The 25622-nt window shown below is 44.5% G+C and overlaps 1 protein-coding gene across 1 annotated transcript in view; it reads left to right on the forward strand.

Annotated features, from left to right (window-relative positions):
- The window catches only part of ASTN2 (astrotactin 2), a 915753-nt gene that overhangs the window by 426898 nt on the left and 463233 nt on the right, over positions 1-25622 (forward strand). The window contains exons 8-10 of the mRNA XM_032635679.1: positions 21357-21441; positions 21957-22031; positions 22779-22916. Coding sequence (XP_032491570.1) covers positions 21357-21441; positions 21957-22031; positions 22779-22916 — 298 coding nt within the window. The remainder of the gene's footprint in view (positions 1-21356; positions 21442-21956; positions 22032-22778; positions 22917-25622) is intronic.

The following is a 25622-nucleotide window of genomic DNA, read 5'->3' on the forward strand; positions in this document are numbered from 1 at the left end:
CAACCACACGAGGCAGGTAGCTGCAGAATTAGTGACTCATTTAGTCACTAATTCTTTCACCTATCCGTTTATTCATTCAAGCCTTTAGTGAACCACAGTAGAATTGGAATATCCTTTGGAATCCTACAGAACTGGGTTCAAATGCTTGCCGTTCCGTTTACCGACTTTGGCAGGTCATTTCTCATATCCAAGCCTCATTTTTACATTTACAAAAAGAGGCAAATAATTCCCATTTTGCACAGTTGTTGTGAGAAGAAGATGAAAAATCACATTTAAAATGCACTTGGCACGGTACCTAATTTATGGTGGGCACTCAAAACGTAGTGTCTACTGCTATATTTTATAATCAGTTATTTAGTCCATAGTGTCTTCACTTCATTAATTTAATAAATATTTCAATTAATTTAATAACTATTTTATGAAATACCTTTAGTTCAGCAATGCACAACTGTGTTAGATTATGTGAGAAGAAAGTAAGATACAGCCTCTGGCCTCTAAGACCTGACCACCTCATGAAGAAACTTGCGGTAACCTGGATGTTTCCCATCTGCTGGCTTTTCATTTAGTCCTTGTGTGACTTCTAAATGTGCGCAATGAAAAAAGTCATAGGCTCTCATCCTAGTGCCACCTTTGCCACAGATTTATCATTTGACCTTGGGTATGTCACGTATTGTGAACTTCATATTCCTTCTTTTCAACAAGGAGATCAGTGGAAACATAATTTTAATGCTAGAAAGGTCCCTAGCGATCATCTAGTCTGATGTATTGAGGGTCACGGAGGCTAAGCAAGTTGCCTGGTGTCACTCAGTCAGTCAGTGGCAAGATACAAATTACAACCCTGAATAATTCCTAAGATATCTTCCAGCTTAAAATTCATGTTTCTATGACCTTTTAAGCACTAATAACTTAGAACATAAGTATGATTGAAACAATTTGTAAATGGCATTCAAAGCAGATTGAATTTTCTTTTCAAATTGATACAGACGTCAGTCCTGTTTGCCATCGTATGCAGTTAATTTTCATGTCTTCAGCAGCCACTGTTCATTTGCAATTGGATATGAAATGAGAATACAATGTGTGTAGTTATGCCCTATGTATGTCTCATAATGTACTAAATGTTTCCAGTTGTTTATAGCTTGTTTCTGTTATTTGCTGATCCATGTATTATTAACGTTTAAAGGGACACAAGGACTTCATGAAGTTGTAAAGACCAAGAATTCACAGAGAATAAGAATGTCTCTGCCTTGAAGGGGATTGTAGCATGGGGGGTTTCTGGGTAATGTAGTAGATAACACAGGGTTTACGTTGGGTGGTGCTTAGTGAGATGTGCAGTTAAATAAGTTGAGATCTATCCAAAGAGAGCCAACATTCTGGCAGACCAGAGAGGAGAAATTTGTATGTGAGAACATAAGTTTTATAAAGAGTTGACCTTTGCTCATCTTGTTTATTGCTGCGTATCAGGTACTGAAACAGTTCCTGCATCAATACATCTTTTCTTGAATGAATAAATGAGTGAGTGAATGAATGAGTGAGTGAATGAATGCATGAGAAGCAAGTTTCAGTTGCTGAAAGGTCAAGAGTTGGTTAGTGGGTTGGGTGTAGGGTTCTGGTGTCAAGACCAGGAGTAGCCCTAAGGGTGCTGACAGTGACATTTTGGCCAAGTGTGTTTTTGCTGAAGATTTTTTATCTGGGACAATTAATTCTCTGCTGAAAGTCACCTTCTCCCTTGAGCTCACTATCACTAGTCTTTCTTGAACTCAGAGTAAGCTCTGGTTAGGATCAGTCCATATCCAACTATGCTGTTACCCCGGTGGACCTCAACTGGGGAAATCAGTCCTTCATAAAGTGAGCCACCGATCCTCAGAATCCATAATGCTCTCCACCTCACCATTCCTTGGTCCCGAACTTTACTGGGAGATGTATTAAACAAAACTCATCTAAACTGACTGTAAATTAATGAACCCAATGCCTTATTTTTCAGACATACAAGATAATGTAAACAAACTATCCAACACCATTTCCAACAAAAGACGTTCACACAACAACAGACCAAGATTTTTCTGCTTAAATTCCGTGAAATGAATGTTAATCATAAAAGCACATTTATCACATCAGACTGATCCATTTGATGCATTCATTATTTATTTATAGCAGATGAGACAGTGACCAAATATAGGTTATAGTTAAGAGAAGGATGGTAGAATTTGGGTGAGATATCGAGAGGTACATGAATACAGGAACAGCACCTACTGTTTATTATGTGCTTGTTGTGTACCAGGTATCATTCTGAGACTGATTTAGTAACTCTCTTGGTCTTCATGACAGCACATCTAGGTGGTTATTATTGCTTCCGTTTTCCATACTAGAAGCTGTGTCTTAAAGTAACTGATTGACATTCTCAGGGTCATATACTTACTAAGTGTCTCAGCTGGGATTTGGACCCAGACTTAGTGAGGAGCCTACTGTATTGAGAGTGAGTGTGTGGGAGGGTCTGCTTAGCCCAGAGAAGAGAGAGACATTCTGGCAGTCGCCCTATGGTAGGTGTTGGCTGAGAATTTTCAGAGGCAGGCATAAATCCTTTGGACAAAGAATTTTGCAGAATAAGTTGACCTGGAAAAAAATAAAAGGGACCCGTTTGGGTTGGGGGTGAGGGAAACATGCAGAACCAGAGAGGTGAAACTGGGACAGCACTTATGAGTTGTAGGGAAACCATTTTTTATCTCTGTTTGGGAGTCTGGCTTTATCTGGTTTAAATGTGTTGTAAAATGTTATGTTGTGGAAGAGGGTTGAGGTCCTTGGAAGAAAACAATCTGTGTCAAAGATGAGGTCATAAAATTTCAGAGAGCCCGTGACAGCAAGCCACAGGACTGCCTGCTCAAGCGCTGGGAAGGACAGGAAGGTTAGAATGGGCTGCAAAAGAGACTTTGAAAACATTTTCTTATTGGGAACATGCCAGTCCCACTGGAAGTTCAAGGCAGCCTTTACTTCTGAACTTGAAAGAAAGAGGTTGTGAGAACCTCATATTGTAAAGTTGCCTGGAGGAAGATAACCCGAGATGCGTCTCTGGTAATTATCTCCAGGAGAATTGTACCAATGAGGAAGAGGGCTCTCAGCTTCTAAAACTAGATTTTATCATCCAGAAAATAATCTACGGTCATTTAAATTAGAGTCTGTGTTTAATTTTAGCCAACAAATGTATTACAAAAATATATTTGCCCCCCCCCAAAAATGTTCTGTGTCCTACTATTTAAAAAAAAAAAAAATTCAGGAAGCTTCTAAATATATTTGTAATATCTTATGACCAATGGATTATAAATTAAAAAAGTATGGGCAAAAGTATAGATTGGAGATGGGAGGATACAAAAGCCATGTTGTGAAGTGTCCACACTTGTCAAGGGTGAGGCATTTCCAGTAGCCAGTGTGATAGGTCTTTGCAGGTGTGTTCACTCTGCAGGCTGCAGTCTGCCCTCTACCCACCCCCACTTCGTATAAGCCACTTTCTTCGTGCATCCTTGTCCTTCTTGTTTCAGTTTAAATGTCACTTCCTCAAGGACGTTTTTGCTGACCTTCTAGACTCAGTTATTCCTCCATGTTTTTTTTGTTTTTTTTTTTTTTTTGCGGTACGCGGGCCTCTCACTGCTGTGGCCTTCCCGTTGCGGAGCACAGGGCTCCGGACGCACAGGCTCAGCGGCCATGGCTCACAGGCCCAGCCGCTCCACGGCATGTGGGATCTTCCTGGACCGGGGTACGAACCCGCGTCCCCTGCATCGGCAGGCGGACTCCCAACCACTGCGCCACCAGGGAAGCCCCGTCCTCCATGTTTTAAGCTCCATTTGTGCACTCTACTTTTTTCTTTATAGTAAATACAATGATAGTAATAATAATAATGCACATTATGTAGCACAAACTCTGTGTCAGCCCTCTTCTAAGCAAGTCACATGTATTATCTCATTTAATCCTCTCAATAACCCTGTGAGGTAGATAGAGTCATATTTTAACTAAACCAACACACAAACAGATGTATGTACCAATATCTTACACACTGTTAAGGAAAAATGCTGCCACTAATAACCATAAGTTGTTAATAATTACCACATAAGTCCTCATTTTCAGGGATATTGAAATGTAGAAAGTTGTGTGTCTTAGAATTAGTGGAATGCCCTATTACTATCACCATTTTACATGTGAGGAATCTAAATTATGTAAGTGAATGGATTTTCCCAAAGTCACACGTCTAAGAAATGGTAGAGTTTTAGACTGGAATTTCAGAAGTCTGGCTCAGAGTTTATCCTCTTACCCGCTAGCCTATGCTACAATGTATAATTAATATACATTTATTTGTGTGGTTCTGTGTTCAATTCCTTGTTATCTAAGAGACTGTACGCCATAAAAAGACAAGGATTTTGTCTATATTATTCCCTGCTTTATCCCATTGTACTGATGTTTAATGATGAATAATGCAATGAGTGGATGAAAGAAGAAACACTGGATTTGGAGATGAATTCCATGGGCTTCTCCTAGATCTGCAGTTTTTACTCAAGATGTAACTTTTGACATGGCACTCTGTCTCTGGGCCTCAGTTTCTCTATTTAATATAAGAGGAGCTTACATTAGATTTCTCTAAGTGCTCTCCAGCTCTGAAATTCTGTGTACTGAAAATCTGCGCTGAAAGCCAATGCTGTGTCCAACTCTGGCTCTGGAGGATGTAGAAATAGGATCACTCGTGCTTCCTGATTTCTTGAAGGAATGTACGAACAGGAAACTGGGACCACCACACATTTCAACTCTTAATAAACATCTTGTAATGGTCAAGAACTTGAGCTCTGGGTTCCAGTACACTGGGATTCAAATTCCAGCCCCTTCATTTTGGACCTGCACAACTTTGGACACGTTCCCAACCCTTTCTTAACCTCTGTTTTTCTCAGTGGTAAATGGTGGTAGATGATACCAACATAACAACCCTCAGAGAATGATTATGTGGATTGAACTAGGTAAAGCATATTAAACACTTAGCATAATGCCTGGTACACAACACTTAACAGATGTTAGCTATTATTAGAGCTGTGCTCAAAACGTGGATTGAATAAAATGAGTATTGTAGGACTGTTTAAAAAAAAAAGCAGTTTACTATGAGCCTGAGCAGTCAGGGAAGGCTTCTTGTAGGGGGAGAGACCAGAGTTGGACCATGAAGCAAAAGCGTGATTGTGATAGACCTACACTGTCCAATATAGTAGTAAATAGCCATATGTGGCTAAATTAAAATGTGAATTAAGCCACAGTCCCCGTGTTCCAAGTACTCAATAGCCACACATGGTAAGTGGCTGTGTATTGAAGAGCATTTCTATGATGGCAGCAAGTTCAGTTAGACAGCTGTGACAGAGAGTGAAGAGTGAAATTATGTTTCATATATATTTTATTTCATTTAAAATATTTATGAGTGACAGTGCTGTGCTGAGTAATGTTTTAGGAACCAAGATTTAACAGTGAGCAAAACCAGACACATTGCTTGGCCGGGTAGAGCCTGGTCTAGTGCGGGGGTCAGCAAACTACAGCCCACCAGCCAACTGCTGTTTTTCATAAAGTTTTATTGAAACACAGCCATATTCACTAGTTAACATATTGCCTATGACTATTTGTAGCTACAACAGCAGAGTTCAGTAGTCATAACTCTGTGGCTTGCGAAACCTAATATATTTGCCATCTGGCCCTTTAAAGAAAAAAAAAAAAAATGCCAACCCCTGGTCTAGTAGACTGATTTCATGCTTTGGCATCTGAGTTAAAGAACTGGGTTTGGTATTTATTCTTTCATTCGTGGATTTGTTCACTTAACATTCATCGGTATTTATCAAGCATCTAATTTAAGCAGGATGTCAGGCAGTGACAGAATGAAAAGAACAGATAAAAATTGCCGCCATGATGGAGCTCATGCTCTGGTAGGGGCGCAGGACAGACAGGTGATTAGAATACAGGTAGTAATCAGTACAGTGTATCCTATGTTAGAAGTGGATGTGTTATTGAAAACAAAACTACAGGAAGTGGGGCTGTGAATGCGGAAAAGAGGGATGGTTGCACATTTTAGTAGCCTCTTCAAGGTAGGCACTGTTGGGGAGGTGAGGGAGAAACACGCTTTGTGGATATCGGGCGAGAGCAGAGTCCAGGCAGAGGAGATAGCCAGTACAAAGGCTCTGGGAGCGGACTCTGCCTCACACATCTGAGGAAGATCATGGGAGAGAATGTGGCTGGGCTTCGCTGGACACTAGGAGGATATTAGGAGATGGGGTCAGAGAGGGAACAGAGGGCCAGAACCTCAGAAGAACTTTTTTTTTTTTTTTTTTGCGGTACGCGGGCCTCTCACTGTTGTGGCCTCTCCTGTTGCGGAGCACAGGCTCCGGACATGCAGGCTCAGTGGCCATGGCTCACGGGCCCAGCCTCTCCGCGGCATGTGGGATCCTCCCGGACCGGGGCACGAACCCGTGTCCCCTGCATCGGCGGGCGGACTCTCAACCACCGCGCCACCAGGGAAGCCCTCTCTGTAGAACTTTTTAAGAATAATGGCTTTCAACCTGAATGCAAGGGGGAACCACAGAACATTCTGAGTAGAGGACTGATGTTATCTAACATATTTTAAGAGAATTACTCTGGCCACTCTGTTGAGAAAAAGTCTATAGGGATAGAGACAAGAGTGGTAGCAGAGAAGCTACTTGGAAGACTGATGGAATAACCCAGACCACAGATGCTGATGGCTTGGGCCAGGGTGGTAGCAGTGGAGGTGGAAAGAAGTGGTCAGAATCTAGATATTGTATTTCATTCACTGCAGTCATTTAGTGAATGCCAATTATATGCCAGGCATCATGCCCAGTACTGGGGATAGTGAGAAAAAGAAGCTGCCATCTCTGTCCCTTTGAAGCTTTCTGTCTAATGAATTGGTTTCAGTGTTTGACGTCAGAGATGAAGGACCCAATTTTTAGGTCCCCCACGTGTGTATGAGCTCCAGGACCAGTTTTCACACCGTCTTTAAAGAAAAGACCCAGGAGGGGATGACTCTGTCTTGGTCTGCTTGGGCTGTCATGACAAAATATCACAGACTGGGTGGCTTGAGCAACAGAAACTTATTTTTCACAGTTCTAGACACTGGGAGGCCTAACACTGAGGTACACTGAATTAGTTCCTGGTGAGGGTCCTCTTCCTGGATTGCAGATGGCCAGTGTCTCGACTTGTCACTGTGTCCTTACCTGGCCTTTCCTTGGTGTGTGCATACAGAGAGAAAGCAAGATCTCTCTTTCCTCCGCTTCTATGAGACCACTAACCCCATCACAAGGGTCTCACTCTCATGACCTCATCTAACCCTCATTGCTTCCCAAAGGCCCCATTTCCAAATACCATCACATTGGGGATTAGGGATCTGACATAGAAATTTGCGGGAGACGCAAACATTCAGTCTGTGACAGACACCAATCACCTCGGAAAAGAGAAGAAGGAACACAGTGAAACAAATACGTGCTGCAAGTGAGGGGGCTGGACAGAGCTTTCTCGGGCACTCTGCCCCACAGGGCTGGGATGAGAGGAGGTGAGCAGGGAGCCTCAGCGCAGAACCTAAGGTGTCATTCTCAGGTGGCAACTTTGAACTTGCGCAACCCTGAGTGCCCCTTTGGCGGGAGGGAAAGTATTAACTCACGACAGTGGCCTCTCCAAACCTTCTCCTGAGAAGCCTTTATAAAGACTGCTGCAGGGGCAAGTTTGGAGGCGGGAGTCCAGAACAAAGAGAGGCAGAGCTGGAGGAACCGTGCCAATCATCTAATCCACCCCCTCCTTCTACAGCTGCTGAGGGTGGGTCATCACCCTTGACCTCGGGTCGGTGCCTCGCCAGAGTTAAGTCAGGGGCCGAGCAGAGGTCTCCTGACTACCCTGCTAATGCTTGATCTCCCTACCTCTTGAGAACATTTTAAGCAGTCAAAATATTTCATCCTTGGGATGTAGGCGCCTGCCTGCCATTTGACCCAATGCCTTCAGGAGTCTTTTACAACGTGTGCAGGTCATACCGGCTCCCAGCAGTGCTTTGCCAGGCTCATCTTGCATATGCTTGTGATCAGATCCACTCATTCATGCAAGGAAGAGTTTCAGTGTTGGGCATCTGGAGCGTGGCGAGTTCCCCATACGCTTCATTCATGTCTTTCTTCCACAAACAATGACTGGGCCCCAAGACTGAGTCAGTTCCCAGGGAGGGAAGTGGACCAGACCCTGCCACCACCCTCTCTTCGCTCGTCATCAAGCTGCCCTCACAGTAGGCTCAGTTTTGTGTTTGGAGAGGCGGTCAGAACAAAACTGTAAGAGTCACGGCTTTGAAGTCAGGCAGACCTGGGTTAAAATCTTGGCTCTGCCTCTAACTACAGTATTGGTACAGTTTTAAGCAAACTGCTTAATTTTCCCCAAGCCTCAATTTCCTGCTCTTTTTCATCACAGAAGAAGGTATTCATTCACCTTTGCTAGGTTATTATAACAATTAGGATCAGCATAGCAGTATAGAGTACCTGCTACATTATGTGGCAAATATACATGTTCAGTAAATGGGAATTATTGAATCAAGGGCAAAAAGAACCCCCAGTGTTGACAGTGCTTAACCCACAAAAGACTTAATCGTGATGGAATGGAAGGCGTGATGACAGATCTTGGAGCAGAAGTGGTCTCCATGAAACCGTTTAAAACACTGCGCTTAGCAATAGTACTGGCCTTCTCTGGTTATTCGATGCCATCTTTAGGGAGCTAGCCCACTGCATCACACTAGCTTTCTTCTCTTTCTTGACTGAAGGCAGCTTTCATTTCAATGTAGATGATTAAAGATCTCTGAATAGGCGGGGTGTGTGTGTGTGTGTGTTCCTGCCCCAGCCTTTTGGCTACAGTGTTAAGTGATCTTTTCATTAAAACTTCTTCACGGGACTTGCCTGGTGGCGCAGTGGTTAAGAATCCGCCTGCCAATGCAGGGGACACGGGTTCCATCCCTGGTCTGGGAAGATCCCACATGCTGCGGAACAACTAAGCCTGTGTGCCACAACTACTGAGCCTGCGATCTAGAGCCTGCAAGGCACAACTACTGAGCCCATGCGCTACAGCTACTGAATCCCGCGTGCCTGGAGCCCGTGCTGTGCAACAAGAGACGCCACCGCAATGAGAGAAGCCCACGCACTGCAAAGAAGAGTAGCCCCCGCTTGACGCAACTAGAGAAAGCCCGCATGCAGCAACGAACACCCAACACAGCCAAAAATAAATTAATTAACTAATTTTTTTAAAAAGATATAAAAAACTTCACTAGATAAGTGTCTATCGGACCACAGGGAGTGAGGGAGGTATGTGGATTTTATGCTGAGCACACCCAAGACTGTCCATCAGGACGGGACATCCAGGAATTCGAGCTGCTCCTCTCAAGCCAAGCAAGGTCAGGTGCCTCGCCCTGTGCACCGTGAAGGGACTGCTGCAATTTCTCGAATGGCCACAAATGGACGTGACAGTGGAGCCTGACCTCCTAGTGAAGCCTGGAGCAGGCCGCCTAGACTCACGTTGCTTAAATTTAATGGTTCATGATGAGTCTCCATCCTATACCAGTAAAGGTGGCATAAAAAATGTTTTGTAGAAGGATGTGCATCTTAGGAGTGGGAACCGTGCTGTCCTGCAACTAAGTTGTTGCCAGAAAGTGGGGGCTGCCTGGGACAGGGGTGAGGGGGGCAGAGGCAACAGTGTGTGGGCTTGTGTGAGAGGTGGGCAAAGAGAGCAGGATGGATGGGAAGGGAAGAGAGAAGAGGGAAGGAAGGGAATGAGGAGAATGAGAGAAATCAAGAGAAAGAGGCAGAAAAGGAGGGGACCTGGAATGAGCAGGATATGACTGTATTTTTTGTTCTAGGCACCTTTACACACCGTATCTTACATAACCTTTATCTTTGCATTAACCCTTGAAGCAGATCAACTGTCCTTTATTACCTCTTATTTGAGGAAGAGGAAATGAAGGTGGGTCTGGGGGTTAACTTGGGCCTCTGACTCAAGCTCAGTTATTTTCACTGCAGAGTGATACAAAGGAAATGGGACAGACAGACAGACAGTGAGGAATATGAAGGTGCATACAGAGGCAAAGGCCAGGACAGAGAAGCAGAGACTGAAGAGAGACACGGAAGCAGCGAAAAAGACACAAAGACTGGGAAACACAGAGAGACAAAGATGGGGGAAAGAGTGAACCATAGAACAGAAGAGAGACAGGGAGAAGTGAGAGCTTTAACCAGGAATGAGGGTAGCGGAGCGAAAGTGAGCTGGATTCAGCTGAGCATACACCTGATGTAAAACGGTGCAATATTCCAGATGGAAGGAACTGGAAATGACAGTCCTCCCAGTTCCTGGGAAGCTGGCCTGACCCTGATCACCTGCCTGTAGCTGAGGCTGGGGTCACTCTGAGGAAGGGACCCCCTCAGAAGCAGAGCACAGATGTCACATGCCCTCCCCTGGTTCTCTCCATTTCCCCCAATATCCGACTAGAGGAAGGCCAAGGTCCACGCTGGTGGGTGTCTGGACCCCCGTGATTTCTGGCCTGGATGGCATGGGCAGAATGGGCAGGGCACACGCGTGTGGCCCGCTGTACTCTGTGCACATCTGGAAAATCGTGACTCTTTGCTTTAATTCTGTAAATGAAATTTGACTTTAAACTCACAAAGATAGCTGATGCTTGGGAAAAAAAGATCAATGCCTCTTTTTCTGTGGAGGGAAGAACTCTTTTGCAAGATGATTAATTACCCTCTGCTTAATGTATTTTGTATATTTCACTTTGCTGTTTCAGGTTCTGTGCAGGCGGCCCGGACAACAGTGTTATTAATCATCCCGTGTTCTGAATAGGATGAGTCTGAGTCTGTATTTTATCCTCACAGCATCCTTATGAATGGGAGAGGACAGGCGTCTGTTCCCCGTCTTCTGGAAGAGAAGGATGAGGCTCAGAGAGATGAAGGGGCTTGAGCAAGGCCACCCATTAAATGGTGGGGAAACAGAGCCGCAGGGTCCCGTGGCATGACTACCCCCAGCACAGGTGTGATAGGCGGCCAGGGAGAGCCACCAAGGTGGGTCATTTTGAGTGAGACACAGGGTCATGTGGAACTCCTCCATCTTACCTGGCATCGTGTCGGGGAGCTCTGACTGCAGAGTCATGCAGGACTGAGTTTGAATCCTGACCTTGTTTCTTTCCCACTGTATCATCTGGAGGCCAGTCACTTAACCCCGGTAGCTTTAGTTTCCTCATCTGTAAAATTAGGACACTAACACCTGATTCACAGAGGGGTTGGGTGGATTAACACATGCTTAATGAGATCCATACACATCTTCTAAACTTGTCCTTTCCCCAGATTATAACCAAGGGGTTCAAGATAAAAGCTGTGGTCAGGAAAGGACAGTAAGACAACCAACTCCCTAATAATAATCATGGCGATAGCGTGTTACGATTCTGGAGCCCGTACTGGGGACAGAGCATTCTTGGTGTTATTCACTGATTAACCTCAGTGTAGGATTGAGGAAACTGAGTCTTGGCCAGAGACAGGAAATTATATTCAATACAAAGTCACAGAGCCACTGGGTGACAAATGCAGTTTGAAGCCTGTTCTAACCCCAGTTCCTGTCTTCTTTGCTGTGCTTGGATTCAGCATTTGGGAGTGACTGTTTTGGAGAGGGGGTATGGGGGTTCCCAGAGGTTGTTTCCCCACACCTGTGGAATTAGGGTGGAATTTCTCAGTGCCTGATTCAGCTGATCCAGAGAAACAAAAGGGCCTGTGATTTCCCATTTGTGTGCTGACCTACATTTGCACCCATCATTTCCTCTGTCTGGAAGACTCCTCCTTCCCCTTGAGAGAGAGGTATTGCATCCTGGGCACAGCAGCACTGTCTCTGGAACCAGGCCCACCGGATTCCTATCCTCTTAGCTTTGTGCCTCTAGGTAAGCAAGTCACTTAACCCCTCTGGGCCTCAATTCTCCTCATTTGTAAGATGGAGTCGAAAATAGAACCTGCCTCATAGGCTTGTAGGGTCACATGAATTACTATAAATAGAGAAATTCCAACACTGCCTGGCAGTTAGGGATCTCAGAGTTCCCTCCTATTATCACCCTCCATCTTCACTGGTGTGAAGGCCACTCAGTCCATAAGTAGTAGACCGAGGATTCAGCCTCAGATTGCTTTGATTCCGGGTTAATGCCATTCACTTTCATAGGTCTATGACCCTTGACTTCCCCCTCAACCCATTCCAGGCTGATCTGAGAAGCTTGGATGAGGCAGGCTCTGGGGTGGATGTTGGGGAGCGGTGGTGGGAGATGGCAGCCCCTTGCCCAGCAGACACAGCTCTGTGCATCCCTGTTAGGAATCGCACGTTGCTTACCTGGAGCCAGATCCTTCCTGGTTATTGGAGATGTCTGTGTCTGTATCTGTTCCAGGCTGTTAGTGAGATTTCTTCACCCCTCTCCACCTTCAATCAGCCATAATTTTAAGGGAGTCTCTTACCTCCTTGCGTTCCCCCCAGACACTCATCTGTGGATAATTGTGTGGGGGGTTGCACTCGGGGATGGAGGAGGCTAGGAAGAGAGGGAATGGAGCTGGCTGAGAGGGGTCACCATGGCTGAGACCTTGAAGTCGGGGTCTGGTGTGGCCTGGCCGGTGGCCTTTCAGAGCCCAGGCCATCCCACGTGGGCTGCCCACATGAGCTAAGTCAATAGCCAATTAGTCCCCATGTATCCTTGATTAAGGACTGTGATCTCCATCAGACCCAGTCACCGGCCTGTGCCGCCACAACCTTTTGGCCTCTTTTTTTTTTTTCTTCTTGCTCTCAAAGGCCTGATTATGAAAGGCAATGAGGACCTGGCAACTGAAATGCAGTTATCCAAGTTTGTCTCAAATGCTTTGGGAAGAACAAGGCCAAAACATCTCACGCCAGCAGTGTAAGGAAGAAGGGGACATCAGAGACACACACACAAGGTTCCTAAAGGTGTCATCAAGACCCACCTCCTCACTGTACGGGTAGAGAAACCAAGTCTCAGGGAGGGAGGGGACCTGCCCAGGTCACACAGCACGTTTGGCTGAGTTGACTTCTAAAGAAGTCCTCTTCACTTCATAAAGGTCTGAATTATATCCTCTTGTTATTTCACTCCAGTCATGTTTCTCTGCCTCCCAAGCCTCTATTTTCAAAACCCCCAACCCTTCCATACATACCCTGCCTCCCCCTCCAATCCCTAGGGAAATGCTGACTTCAAGACACAAGACCAGAGTATGTTAGAGGTAGAATCAAGGAATCTGAACAAGGTTTGAAAGGATGTTTGGGGATCTCTGAGTACTAGCTACTCATTTTACAGATGGGAAGACTGAGGCCTAGCAAAGTAGAGTGATTTGCCCAAGTTTGCAGGTGGGTCAGCACTGTACAGTGTATTCCCTGATGACACTGCTTACGTTCAAAACTGCCCAGATGATCTCATTCCTTCTCTAAATAATTATGTTGCCACTTAACTTTCCCTTCATTTCATATTCCCTCTCAACCCCTGGTCTCTCTTCTGTTGAATACATCCCTCTCCAATTTTCAGGCTCTGCTTTTCTCAAGAATTAGGATCAGGGCAGACCTACTGCAAGAAGCAGGTCCTGGTCTGCAGCTGAGTCTCACACATCCCTGTTCTTATCAGGAAACTCAAGGGCAGTTAGAGCAGGAAAGGTACAGGGAGGGAGAGTAATTGATAAGGGGGAAGATTGCCTGGGCCAGTCATGAAGGACTTTGAAGGTTAGACTAGGGCATATGAAGTGTATTGTGAAAGCAACTGAAAGTCCCTGGAGAGTTTTTAGGATGAGCCATGGGTGCAACTGTTCTTTGAAAAGGTAACTGGCCACCACTCAGATTGATGGGCAGACACTGAAAGCAGGTTTCCAGTGATAAGACTTTTTCAGTAGTGCACATGGACAATGTTCAGGGCCTGCAACAAGGAGAGATGGGAAGGAATGGATCCAAGTGACAAAAAAGAGTAGAATTAGTGGGATTCAGGTGCCATTTGGATACTAAGGGTTAAAAAAAAATAGAGTCCAGTCAGAGATTTTTCCAGTTTGGGAAGAGGGAAATAACAGGTTTAAGGTGCATCGGGCAGCTTTCGTTACACTGATGCTGCATAACAAGAACCACGGTATTTACTGTCCACAGCTCTAAGCGGTTTTCCCCTTTGTTGCACATCCGGGTGGACTGATCCACCTGGGACTCAGCTGCACGTAGCACCAAGTTCGGGTGGACTGATCCACCTGGGACTCAGCTGCACGTAGCACCAAGTTCAGGTCGTGTCCACTCTGTTCTATGTAACCCTCATCCTCCTTGGGCCAGCCACTGCTTGGAATGTGGTTTTCTCATGGCAAGAGGAAGGAATGCAAGAGAGCAAGCCCAGCCACAGCACACTTCAAACTTTAGTTCGCATCATGTCTGCTACCAACCCACTGGCCAAAGCAAGTCCTAAGCCTAGCCTGAAGACAGGGTAGGGAAGAAATCTCGCTCTTCTCACAATCAGGCGTGGCAAGGATGTGAATGCATAATGCTACTCTAGAGAAATGAGGACTTGACACCAATAATTCAGTCTACCACGGGACAAATTTCCCTTCAGCACCCCCTGGTCTCCTATGCCTATCCAGACTCTCTGAAAGCATGTCCTCGTAGAGAGCCATCACATGGCTTGGGAAGGAGTCAGAAAGGTCCTGGACTTGGATGTTTGCTCCTCTGTTCACAATTCTCAGCAGCATACTGACTCTCTCCGAGCCTCACTTTCATATCATTTAAAGGAGCCAGTGACATCTTCCTCCCAGTGTTGTCATGGATGTCAAAAATCACCTGGGTAAGGTTGGTACATAGTAGATGCTCAATTAACAGAAGGTATGACGCTTCCCTTGAGGCTTACCCCTGCTAGCTAGAAATCAGCCCAACAATACTTCATTATGTGGGTACTATTAATTCAATGCAATCCATATATAAAGTATTTACTTTTAGACAGGGCTTATTTGCGAGAGCAATTCTTAACCTTTAGTTATAGTGGAATTTTAGAAAATCAGCAGGATGCCAATTCAACTGTGAGTGGTTGGAGCTGCCTCTTCTTCCCTATCCCATGTGTCTCGCTCATGAGAATTGTCAAATTAAAGGCAACTCCCCTTGCTCTTGCCCTTGTGGTTATGTTTATTGCTGTGATGTTTGTGAGTGTATGAAAGCAGGAGCTTTGAAGACCTGACTCTACAGCCTTGGGCAAGTGACTAGTTGAGTCTGAGCTTCAGTTTCCTTATTTTACAGTGAGGACAGAGTGCCTTCCTCCTGGTACTAGTCATGGGTATGACCTGAGAGATGAGATGCAATAACATATGTCAAGCGTCTTCCACCACTCCTAGCACAAAGCACACCCCCCGTCATGTTATGTTATGCCCAACCCATGCCTCTCCCACCGCATGCCTGGCCCTGAGCTGGGCTCCAGCGACACAGAAGTGCAGAGGTGCAAGGGGGCCCAGTCGGAGTCAGAACAGGAAAGGATGCCATGCACACTCACTGTTCTGAGGCCCAGAGTGATGCCTTTTCAAGCAGCAGCGACAAGGAGAGTGAATAGGAAAGTGAACAGCAGCCAGTGTCCCTGGCCTGTGGTGATAAGTGACGACTGAGTCGGAAGCAAGTGAAAATGGAATCGTAAGGGGATAACAGGGTGGGAGGAGTGGAGCCAGACAGCCGGGTGGGATTGGAAAGAAGTTTTTGCGCTTATCTGATACTCTCACAGGCAGGCGACGAGCTCTTCTGAGCTGTGGAAGACAGAGGAGGCAAGACCCTCTGGCGACGCCCTTCTTCATACTTATGTGTCCTTCGCTAGAAGAGGCCATAGACCAAGGCAACAGGTGTTTCTGAGAACAGGGGACCAGCCTGGGAGATTATTTCATTCAAGCTGCCCCAAATGCACAGATAAAGAAACCGAGGTTCCTTTTGCTTTGCTTCGCTTTGCACAGGGCAAACCTCGAAATTGAGACCATCGTTCATCTAGAAAGCACCTTTTCTTTCCAGTAAAACAAGATGCTAAAGTGGCCTCTCCTGTCCAGGAAAAAAATAACCAAAAAACTGACACAGCTAATGACGTTTTCAGCAAGGAGAAATACGCCATAGACTGTGCTGAGGACTTTTCAAATGCATCACCGATCTTGCAGCAAATAGGTGATATCAGCCTCATTACTGATTAAGAAACAAACTCGGAGAGGTGAAGCAACTTGATGAAGTTCATGCAAGTTCTAAGTGGCAGATCCAGGACAGAACAAGAGGATTCTGGGGCGCACACTCTAAACTATTTCACCAGTCCACTGGCTTCATACGATTGACACGAAGGCACCGTCTGCTTTGAAGTGGTTTAGGGGAGCCCCACACAAGAGAAACTTAGATTGTTCATTATTGAGGGATTCCGTCGTTCTCACCCAAGAGTTTATGGAGTGAGAATACATGTAACATAAATGAGAACTCGATAAATGGGGCTTTGAGAGACGTAAAGAGTGAATATTTTAAAACCAATACAACTCATCCATAGCTGATAATACAGAGTTCTAGTAACTAGCACAATGAAAATCCACTTAGTTGAATTCCCTTATGGGAGCCACTTTAACGAAGAGATTAAACTCTTTGTTAAGGTCTGCATTATCAATCACTTATAAATGTATGTTTTTAAGGTGTTAAGGGTATTTAAAAATCATTATATTTTAAAAAATAATTTCTGGTTTTAAATGTAATAATAGGAAACTCAGAAATGTCAAGAGGCGTACAAAGAAAAAAAAAATGCAAGAAAATGTTGCTGGGTGTATTAAAGTACTGAGACCACTAGTGTAGTGGAAGGGACGCTGAGGTAATGACCAATAGTCCTGGGTGCTAATCCGGGCTGGCCAAGAGGCTATTACAGTTGTTTGGCTAAATGTCTTCGCTTTCTGAGCCAGAGTTTCCCCATCTGAGAAATGAAGCTGGGAGGATTTGAACTAGATGATCTTTATGAGCCTTTTCTACTCTGATGTGAAATAGAAATTCTGTTTTAGCCATTTCATCAGCATTCATGTTTACACTTTCCATTTCCTTGGCAAATACCTGTCATGGATGTAAGAAAGTTTCTTCCAGTCTTCAGCAGGATCATCATTATTCTAAAGGAACTCAGCCTGAATTCACGATGATTCCCGCATATTTATGTATTCACTAATTCACGTATTCACTCAATCATTCATTCATTCATTCATTCATTCAACAAATGAGTCACCTACCCTTCATCAGGCATGCTACTAACTACTAGGATATGGAGATGATTAAGAAAAGGTTTCTGCAATCAAGAGACTCCCCAGTTTAGTGGGGAAAATAGGCAAAAAGTCCCTATCCTATGGCCATAGGCATTACTATTGTGAAGGATACTCCCTCATTTATTTACGTACCGGGTGGGGCAGCAGGTGCCGGATGCAGTGGTGAGCAAGATGGGCCCATCCGTTTTTCCAGGGAGCATCTGCTGTGGTGAGAGAGTCAGGGAGTGCGGGCGGGCATTCACAGTCAGCGCAGGGAAAGCGTGTAAACGTATGTCCCTGGAGAGCTGATCTTCAGCAGCCTGGCTGCCCTGGGTATACCAAGGCAGGATCGAGGATGGGACTCCCCCGGGCAAGGGGTTAAATCCTCAGCTCCCGCTGTCAGAGGCTTGCATCTTGCAAGAAGGAAATGCTTGGTTGTGAATAGTAGAGAGGTCGCTGAGCCAGCAAAATGGAAAATGGGGGCCAATAAAGCCAACAGTCATGGCGTTGAGGGAAAATCCTGCTGGAGGCACCCAGCCCAACTGCTAAGAGTGATCAGAGTTAAGGGTTTTTGTTGTTTTTTTTGCGGCACGCGGGCCTCTCACTGTTGCGGCCTCTCCCGTTGCGGAGCGCAGGCTCAGCGGCCGTGGCTCACGGGCACAGCTGCTCCGCAGCATGTGGGATGTTCCTGGACCGGGGCACGAACCCGCGTCCCCTGCATTGGCAGGCGGACTCTCAACCACTGTGCCACCAGGGAAGCCCCGAGTTAAGGTTAAAACAAAGGGTATTCAGAAAACTAGATGTGAGCGATTCGGAAAGGCATTGGAAATGACTGGCTCTCACTGGGGCCCGGAACTCATGAACATCTATTCCAAGCTTCCATCTTGCAGGTGGGGAAACTAAGTCCCAGCAAGGAGGAGCTTACCTATCCAGTGTCCGTAGAGCTAAGGTGTCAGCATATGTCAGAACCCAGTTGCCATCTTGGAATGAAAGGGAAAGAGGAGGGAATGAATTTGTTGAGCATCTACCCACTTTCTACATGAGCCATGAGGTTTACCCTTCAGTACTTCAATTTATTCTTATATCAGCTCTGAGAGATTGGCAGAACTGTCATTCTCATTCTGTAGATGAGACAACTGAGACCTCGTCAAAAAAATGAAGTAACCTCCTCCCCAAGCCCACACATCTTAGGGAGGGAGGAAGTAAGGATCGGAACCCAGTTCTGTGTGTCTCCAGTACTCGTGTGCTTTTCCCTCTGCCTCACTTCCTGTGCTCCATGCAGCCTCCAGGGTGGATGCTTCTCATTTGCAAAATACATATTTGTTGTACAGTGAGCGGCAGTAATTAATGATCCGTTCCAAGGCAGGGGAAACTTGCCTGGTAAGCACACACGAAAAGAGAAAAATACAGCAGTGCCCTTTTTCTGTGTAGTTTTCTCGTTCTCACTCATATTCGCAAAAGGAGGGAAAGGGGAAAAAAATGACCTGTGCCCTGTCCTGAGTCACTGAGAGGAGAGACAGGAACCTCAGCCCTTTCCATGGAGGACAAAGAGCCTCCTTTCCCACCATGCTCCTGGCTCGCCCCAGCCGGACTTCCCCTCCCTTTGCCAGAGGTAACCACTTTACCTCTCCCATTATGAATCATGAAGGCTGTGGCTTGTGGCAGATCATAAATCAGTCCTGGGAGTCTCGAGGACAAATCCCAGGACTTTTAATCTTAGATGTGTTTAAAGTGGTGAATATTTCATGAAGGGACTGCTGCATTTTAACACATCATTAGTGACTGCTACCCCTCCCACTTTGGTCGATGATTCTCATCCAAATCTCAAGGACCTCAGCTCTTTCCGTCCATTTTCCTTACCTCTGGCAACAATCAATCAGTCCATTAGGTTGCACGGACTTACAGCCCAGGCGTCCGGTGGAAGACCCTGGGATGTTATTGGAGAGGAGAATTACAGACAGCATCCCTGCCTGCAAGCAGCCCCCTCTTATATACCGGGTATCCAGAGAAGGGGAAAGGTAGATCTCTCTCTTTCTCTTCTCTTTCTCCTTTTAACAGTCTTATCTGAATATTGTGAATATTCTCTCTGACTCATTTTTTTCTCCATATTCTGTCTTACTACTCTTTTAGTTCAACCAACATTTATTAAGCCCAGGCTGTTTGCCAGATACTTGCTGATGCTGGACATACAAAGATTAAGCAGCGTTGGAATGCATAAAACAAAGTGTTGACACTCGGAATACTTTGTATAAGGTCAAATGTATAACATGTATAGTGAATCAGTGAAAACAATAAGGCTATTCCATAAATACAAGCACTTAGAAATCAGGAGTTGTGGGCGATAGTTGTAGAACCTGTGTTACCCTAGCGTCTTATTTACTGCTGTGTTTTGTTTTTGTTGCACAAGGTTGAGAAAATCCTGATTCATAAGACTTGAAGTTGTACAAAGCATGAGCTTGTTAGCACCTAGACTCACAGTCTCAGGGTCCTCTTCCATGAAACGAAGATGACAGGAGAATTTTTTTTTTTTAATGAGGTCTGCGTAAAATCTGTTTACCTGGCAACCAGACTTAAAGTGACAGTGCTCTTCGTGTCCTCAATTCTAGCATGTAGTATCTGAGTGTTTAGCCATCATTTTTTTTTATTATTAAAGAGATCTGAAAATAAAACTTTTTAAGGAACATTAAAATCTAAAAGGTGCAAAGTCCCTAAATCTCCCCCATTGAGCTAGACGTTTCCATGAAACATAATTTGAAAACGCTTGGGTCAAGCCAACCAGAATCACCGTAGGACTGAAGAATTGCAGGTTCATCTGGGTATGTGCATGAGTGTGATTACCAGAAGATGGCAACGTGACAGCAATAGTCTGGAAATTGATCAAAGCCATAGGTAGTTAATTATTCATTCAACTCACAGTGTTGAGCACCTACACTGTTCTATGCAGTGAGTTCAGCCAGGGCGCTTCCTACCAGTGTTTCCCAAAGTGTGTTCCACAGGACACTAGTCTATGATTTGTTTCACCAGCAAGGCTTCCAAGGTGAAATAAGTTTAGGGAAAACTGTATACATTATCACCCTCCTGAAGAATCGTACTTTACTGGCACTAAGGAATGGTACAGTATCTCACAAGCTTTTTTTTAATGGAATCTGTTTTTGGTAAAGCATCTGGGAACATTCTACAAATACGTCTTAGGAAAATCTAACAACTAATTGAATCAAAGAATACCCCCGAATCTTAAGGAGTGTACAGTGAAGCAAGACTAATAGTAGCAAGGAGGTAGGACCCTTCCAGAATTTTGAACACTGAAGATACACCAGGAAACATGACGTGTGCCCCCAGAATGAGCTTGGCTAATGGGAAAATATACTTAAGGCAGTGTGAGATGCTAGTGAGGATGTGTGCAACCAAGTGTAAGGCGTGGCCAGAAAACAATGACACATGGATGGATGGATGGATAGATGGAAGGGAAGGGACAAGAAGGGAAGTGAGGGGAGGAGGGAAGAGGAGAGGAAAGCCATTAAGACAAACAAGCAACAACAAAACAAAATAAAATCTGGAGATGGTAGATGAAAATAATTTTTCCAAAAGGGGAAATCAGAGGTATTTGGAGGAGGTGGCATTTGTTTTGGGGCTTACAAATGAACATGAATAGTTCATTCAGGTGGAGAGAATTCAATTTCCTGATTACACTTGTCATGCAAGTGTACTTTATCATAATTTAAATATTTGAGAATAGGACTTCCAGGTATAGCCACCAGGCCACTTTCTGTTTGCCTCGTTAAGCCATGAGCTCCTTCAGCATCTGGGTTGTACCTTTGACCTCTGCATCCCCAGGGCTGAGCAGAGAGCCCGGCAGGGAGTGTGGTCAGGGCTCGCTGAGTGAATAAGTGATTGAATGAACAAATGGATAAACTCTTTATTAACCACAATGGCAGGTAGACCAGAACACCCTCTTTCCGTGACCTTTTCTACAACTAGCCACCTTGTTTTATTTTCTCAGAAAACAAGGAAACCAGAAAGAAGGGCAGGCAGTATTTCACAAGATCCTTTTCTCTTTTACAGGAGAGTGCAGCTGTCATGAAGGCTACACCCCTGACCCGGTTCACAGACACCTGTGTGTGCGCAGTGACTGGGGACAGAGTGAAGGGTGAGTGACCAAGGACATCAGGGCAGAGACAGTGGAGGGCCCACCTTCCCTATGGCATTACCAGATGCCCCAAACTGCTCCACAAAGAGGACTCTTCCTCTGCAACAGTTGTGTCCCTGCAAAGCCTGATGGAAAACGAATCCTATTTCCCACTGAATCACATTTTAGTATTACAGGTACATGATTGATGAATCTTCTAGAGAACAAAGGCTGAAGTTTAGCTCACCCTCCCAAACCATAGGTAATCAAAGACCACTCTCTTGAGTGGACTAATGAAGAAGAATTGGGTTTTTTATACATAATCTCCAAAATGGACAAAGTGGACTTTGAAGTGCTGAGTCCTTCGGTGAAATGGAGCCTTTTATAATATAAATAGCCTTATCCAATAATGACCTCTGCAAAATTTGATTGTTTGTAAAGCTACTCCAAGCATTGTCCACATATGTATCCCACCTGCTTCTGACTAATAGCATCTTCTATCCCTTTTTCTTTCCCTGTCTCAATTCTTCCCACAGACCCTGGCCTTACACGACACTCGAGAGGGGCTATGATCTGGTGACAGGGGAGCAAGCCCCTGAAAAGATTCTCAGGTGAGTTGACAGTCTGTTGGGGCATGACGCTGGGGTATGGAGAAGGGTCTGATGGGAGGTGTAGTTACGCACCTCCTTAGTTTATCGAGCCTGTGCACTTCCGGGATGCAATGGCCCCGGTTGCTATGGGAATCTAATTCCCATTTGTCTGGTATAGACATAAATTGAGATACTTGAACTGGAGGAGACATTACTGATTATCTAGTCCAGTGGTTTAAAAATATTCTATAGCCATAGAACCTCTTCCTGCCACTGCCATGAAATCATGTGTGAAACTTCAGTACCTAAGCTGATGAAGACATACAGCAAATTAAGTGGCAGAACTGGGAATCAGATTTTGGGTTAAATTGATTCAGGCTCCATGCCCTTAACCTTTGTGCAGATTGCCCCTGCTGACTTAGCAGTCACTTATGGTCCTCCTGCTGGCTATCAGGACTGCTTGGGAAAGCAGAGCTGAAATAGTTCCTGTCCTCACAAAGCCCACTGGTAAATGGGAATCAGGATTTAAACTCAGGAAAATAAAACTAGCAATATAGAACAAGGCATGGGCTAAATGATTAACGGAGTGAAGAAGTGACCATCCAAGTCTGGGCAAAGTTGGCCAACATTATGCCTTGGAGAATGCAGGGGACTCAGTTGGGTGGGGGAGTGAGAGAAGGTTCTAGAAGGGAAGGGTGGAGGGGCCCCTTTTTTCTGTTTTGTCTCTGCTGCCCAGGGAGTCCCCCAATGGAAACTCTTACATTGCAGGTCTACTTTCAGCTTGGGCCAAGGACTCTGGCTTCCTGTCAGCAAAAGCTTCGTGGTCCCACCCGTGGAGCTGTCCATCAACCCCCTGGCCAGCTGCAAGACCGATGTGCTCGTCACAGAAGACCCTGCAGATGTCAGGTAGGGATGTCATCTCCAGCACCTGTACCACGGTCTTCTTAGAGCCCTGGATGCCCCTCTGTTTCAGGATCTCAGGAACTCCTGTGGAAAAGTACTCTTCATGTTGTTGAAGTAGGCAGTTGCCTAGTCGATATATAAAACACTGTCCAATATGCCATGCTCCACACTCCTGAAAGTGACTTCCATGGTGGTACTCAGTGCCTTTATATTTCAACATAATTACTTTCCTTTGGGGTTTATATAAAACATGAGAGAGGCGACCACACTCTCTGGCTTATCCTGGGATCTTTAATGATCTTCTCTTATCAAAGACGATTACTTAATAGTATACTGGAGAGTCATGAAGGTAAAAGATTGGTGAATGAGGTGCTTTCTCTCATGACTCAGATACCGGGAACAGATTTTGGGCTAATCCATAGGTCTGAAATGTCCAGGTCAAATGAATTTGTTTTTTACTCATGAAAGGATGGAGATTACATCTTTCCTTACACGTTTTGCACCTTGTACTTAACTTCCTTGTAGACTGACTCTACTGTGTTCTAATTAATTGCTTACGTATCATTCTGTCCTATTATGTGGCGAATCTCTCAAGGTCAAAGCAAATAACTTATTTAGCTTTATAATCCCCAGTTCCCAGTACATATCGGACAGCTACTAAAATGTTTATTGATTTAATTATACCAGTGGTCTTAGATCTGATCCTAGCACTATTCTGGAGCTTTCTAATGGAGGTTCTTTTTTCCCCCCCTCCCAATTTGATTGAGGGAAGAATTCTAGAATTTAAATGTTACATAAAACGGACTCTGATTTTACTTTGGGAACTGGCTTGTACACAGCCTATGAGCTCCTGAACTGGAACATGGAAGCATGGCCCCCATACTTCCAGTGACTGTTATTCTCCTGTCTAGCTGTCTTCGGGTCATTTTGAATTTAAAATGCTATCATATATCCATGACATCTTGATAGGAAGCTCCTAGAACCCACGTCTCTTGCTTTACAATTTATTTATTCTCACCTTCTCAACATTTCATGGAGGGATGAACACATCATGATTTTTTATTGGTATTTCTCCAAAGAGGTAATTTTAAAAAGGATAGAAAATTCAAGGGATAGCGCTTAGAAAATGAAGTGGTAATTACTAAGAACTAAGATGGTTTCATGCACACACAAATTGATTCATGGCAAATTACCATTATTTCCATTTTTGATAGAATTGAGGTCAGTGAGACTTTAGTAAAACATGTGCTGAGGTTTCTCTGCATTACATATTTTAAAGATGGAGAAAAGACCATCTGGTTGAAGGATGATTCTCAAAGAGACCCTACGACCGTGTCTCAAATCGACTGAACAAAGGTCTCTACTAGCTTTCCTCAGAGTTCTGTACTGTTGACATTGAACGTGTGATTTCAGTGAAGCTATAAATGTCAGACTGGCGGATAGTAACACTCCCTCTGGAGTCAGATAGGTCTGGGTTACAGTCCCGTCTCTACCATGGATGAACTATATGATTCTGGCCAAATGCAACTTACTAACTTTCCATTTCTTTGCAAAATGAGGATAGTAACAGTGCCTACCTCACAGAATATGATGACGATACTACTAATAATAATAGCTCATCTCCATTGATCATTCCTAAACCCTTTACTAACATTATCTCATTACATCCTTACATTGACCCCAAATGTGATGCTAATACTATTTTTATTTTACAAATTAAAAAAAAAAAAAATCCGAGGCATGAAGGTGATACCTTCACTAGTAAGTAGTGAAGCCAAGCTTCACCCCATGATCTCTCCACCTCCTGAACCCATGTTCTTAACTATTTCATTGAAACACCTCCCAAGAATCGTTGTAATAATTAACTGTGTAAATGCTGGTACATAATATACTCCCAAAGGTACAGGATTACCAATTTTAGATAAATTCAGTTCCCACTACAATAGAGTTCAAGTAGAAACTGGTGATGGTGGGGAAGGCAGAGTCAGGAAGTTTGAGTACTATGTCATACTGCTGAGAATGACCATGGTCTGTAGGATAATTCAGTTGCCTTTTCTGCTCCAATCTGAATTATTACATTGAACAGCAAACCAGACATGGAAAAGAACAGAATATCAACCTACAGGGACTCTAAAACATCTTCGGAAATATTAAAACAAAATTGAGAAAAGTATAGTACTAGAATTTATTTCAGTGACAATATTGTTTGTAGTTGGAAGAAATACTGTGATAAATTGAAAGCGGTGAGACCTTTGAAGGGCATGATCCGTAACAGTTAGATGCTCTAAGCAGCTAGAAATGCTGTGCCTGGTTACATGGAGGGTGTGCCTTCACCGAGTCGGGACCAGAGCAGAGTGGCTCAGGATAAACCCTTTGAAGAATATTTGAAATGTATTTCAAATATTTGAAGAATGTTGGTTTGATTAGGTCACTAAATTATTATCCTGCTTGGGGTGCCCACACGTCTTTGTCTGGCCTTGGAGCAATTGCAGACAGCCTTTTAAGTGTTACCTTCATCTTACCTCTCACATACCTATTGGTTTCACTGTAAGGGTAGATAAAAGATTGCAATCATTGCCATTCAAAAAAATCTGTGCTATGTAGGTTGAGTTTCCCAAGTTGCACTAATAAACCTTGTTTGACATGACACCGCTCAGGCAGGCATATCCTGGGCATTCAAAGAATTAATAAGTTTCAGTCAGATGCTAT

Source organism: Phocoena sinus, chromosome 6 (genome assembly GCF_008692025.1).
Source record: "Phocoena sinus isolate mPhoSin1 chromosome 6, mPhoSin1.pri, whole genome shotgun sequence".
NCBI lineage: Eukaryota > Metazoa > Chordata > Mammalia > Artiodactyla > Phocoenidae > Phocoena > Phocoena sinus.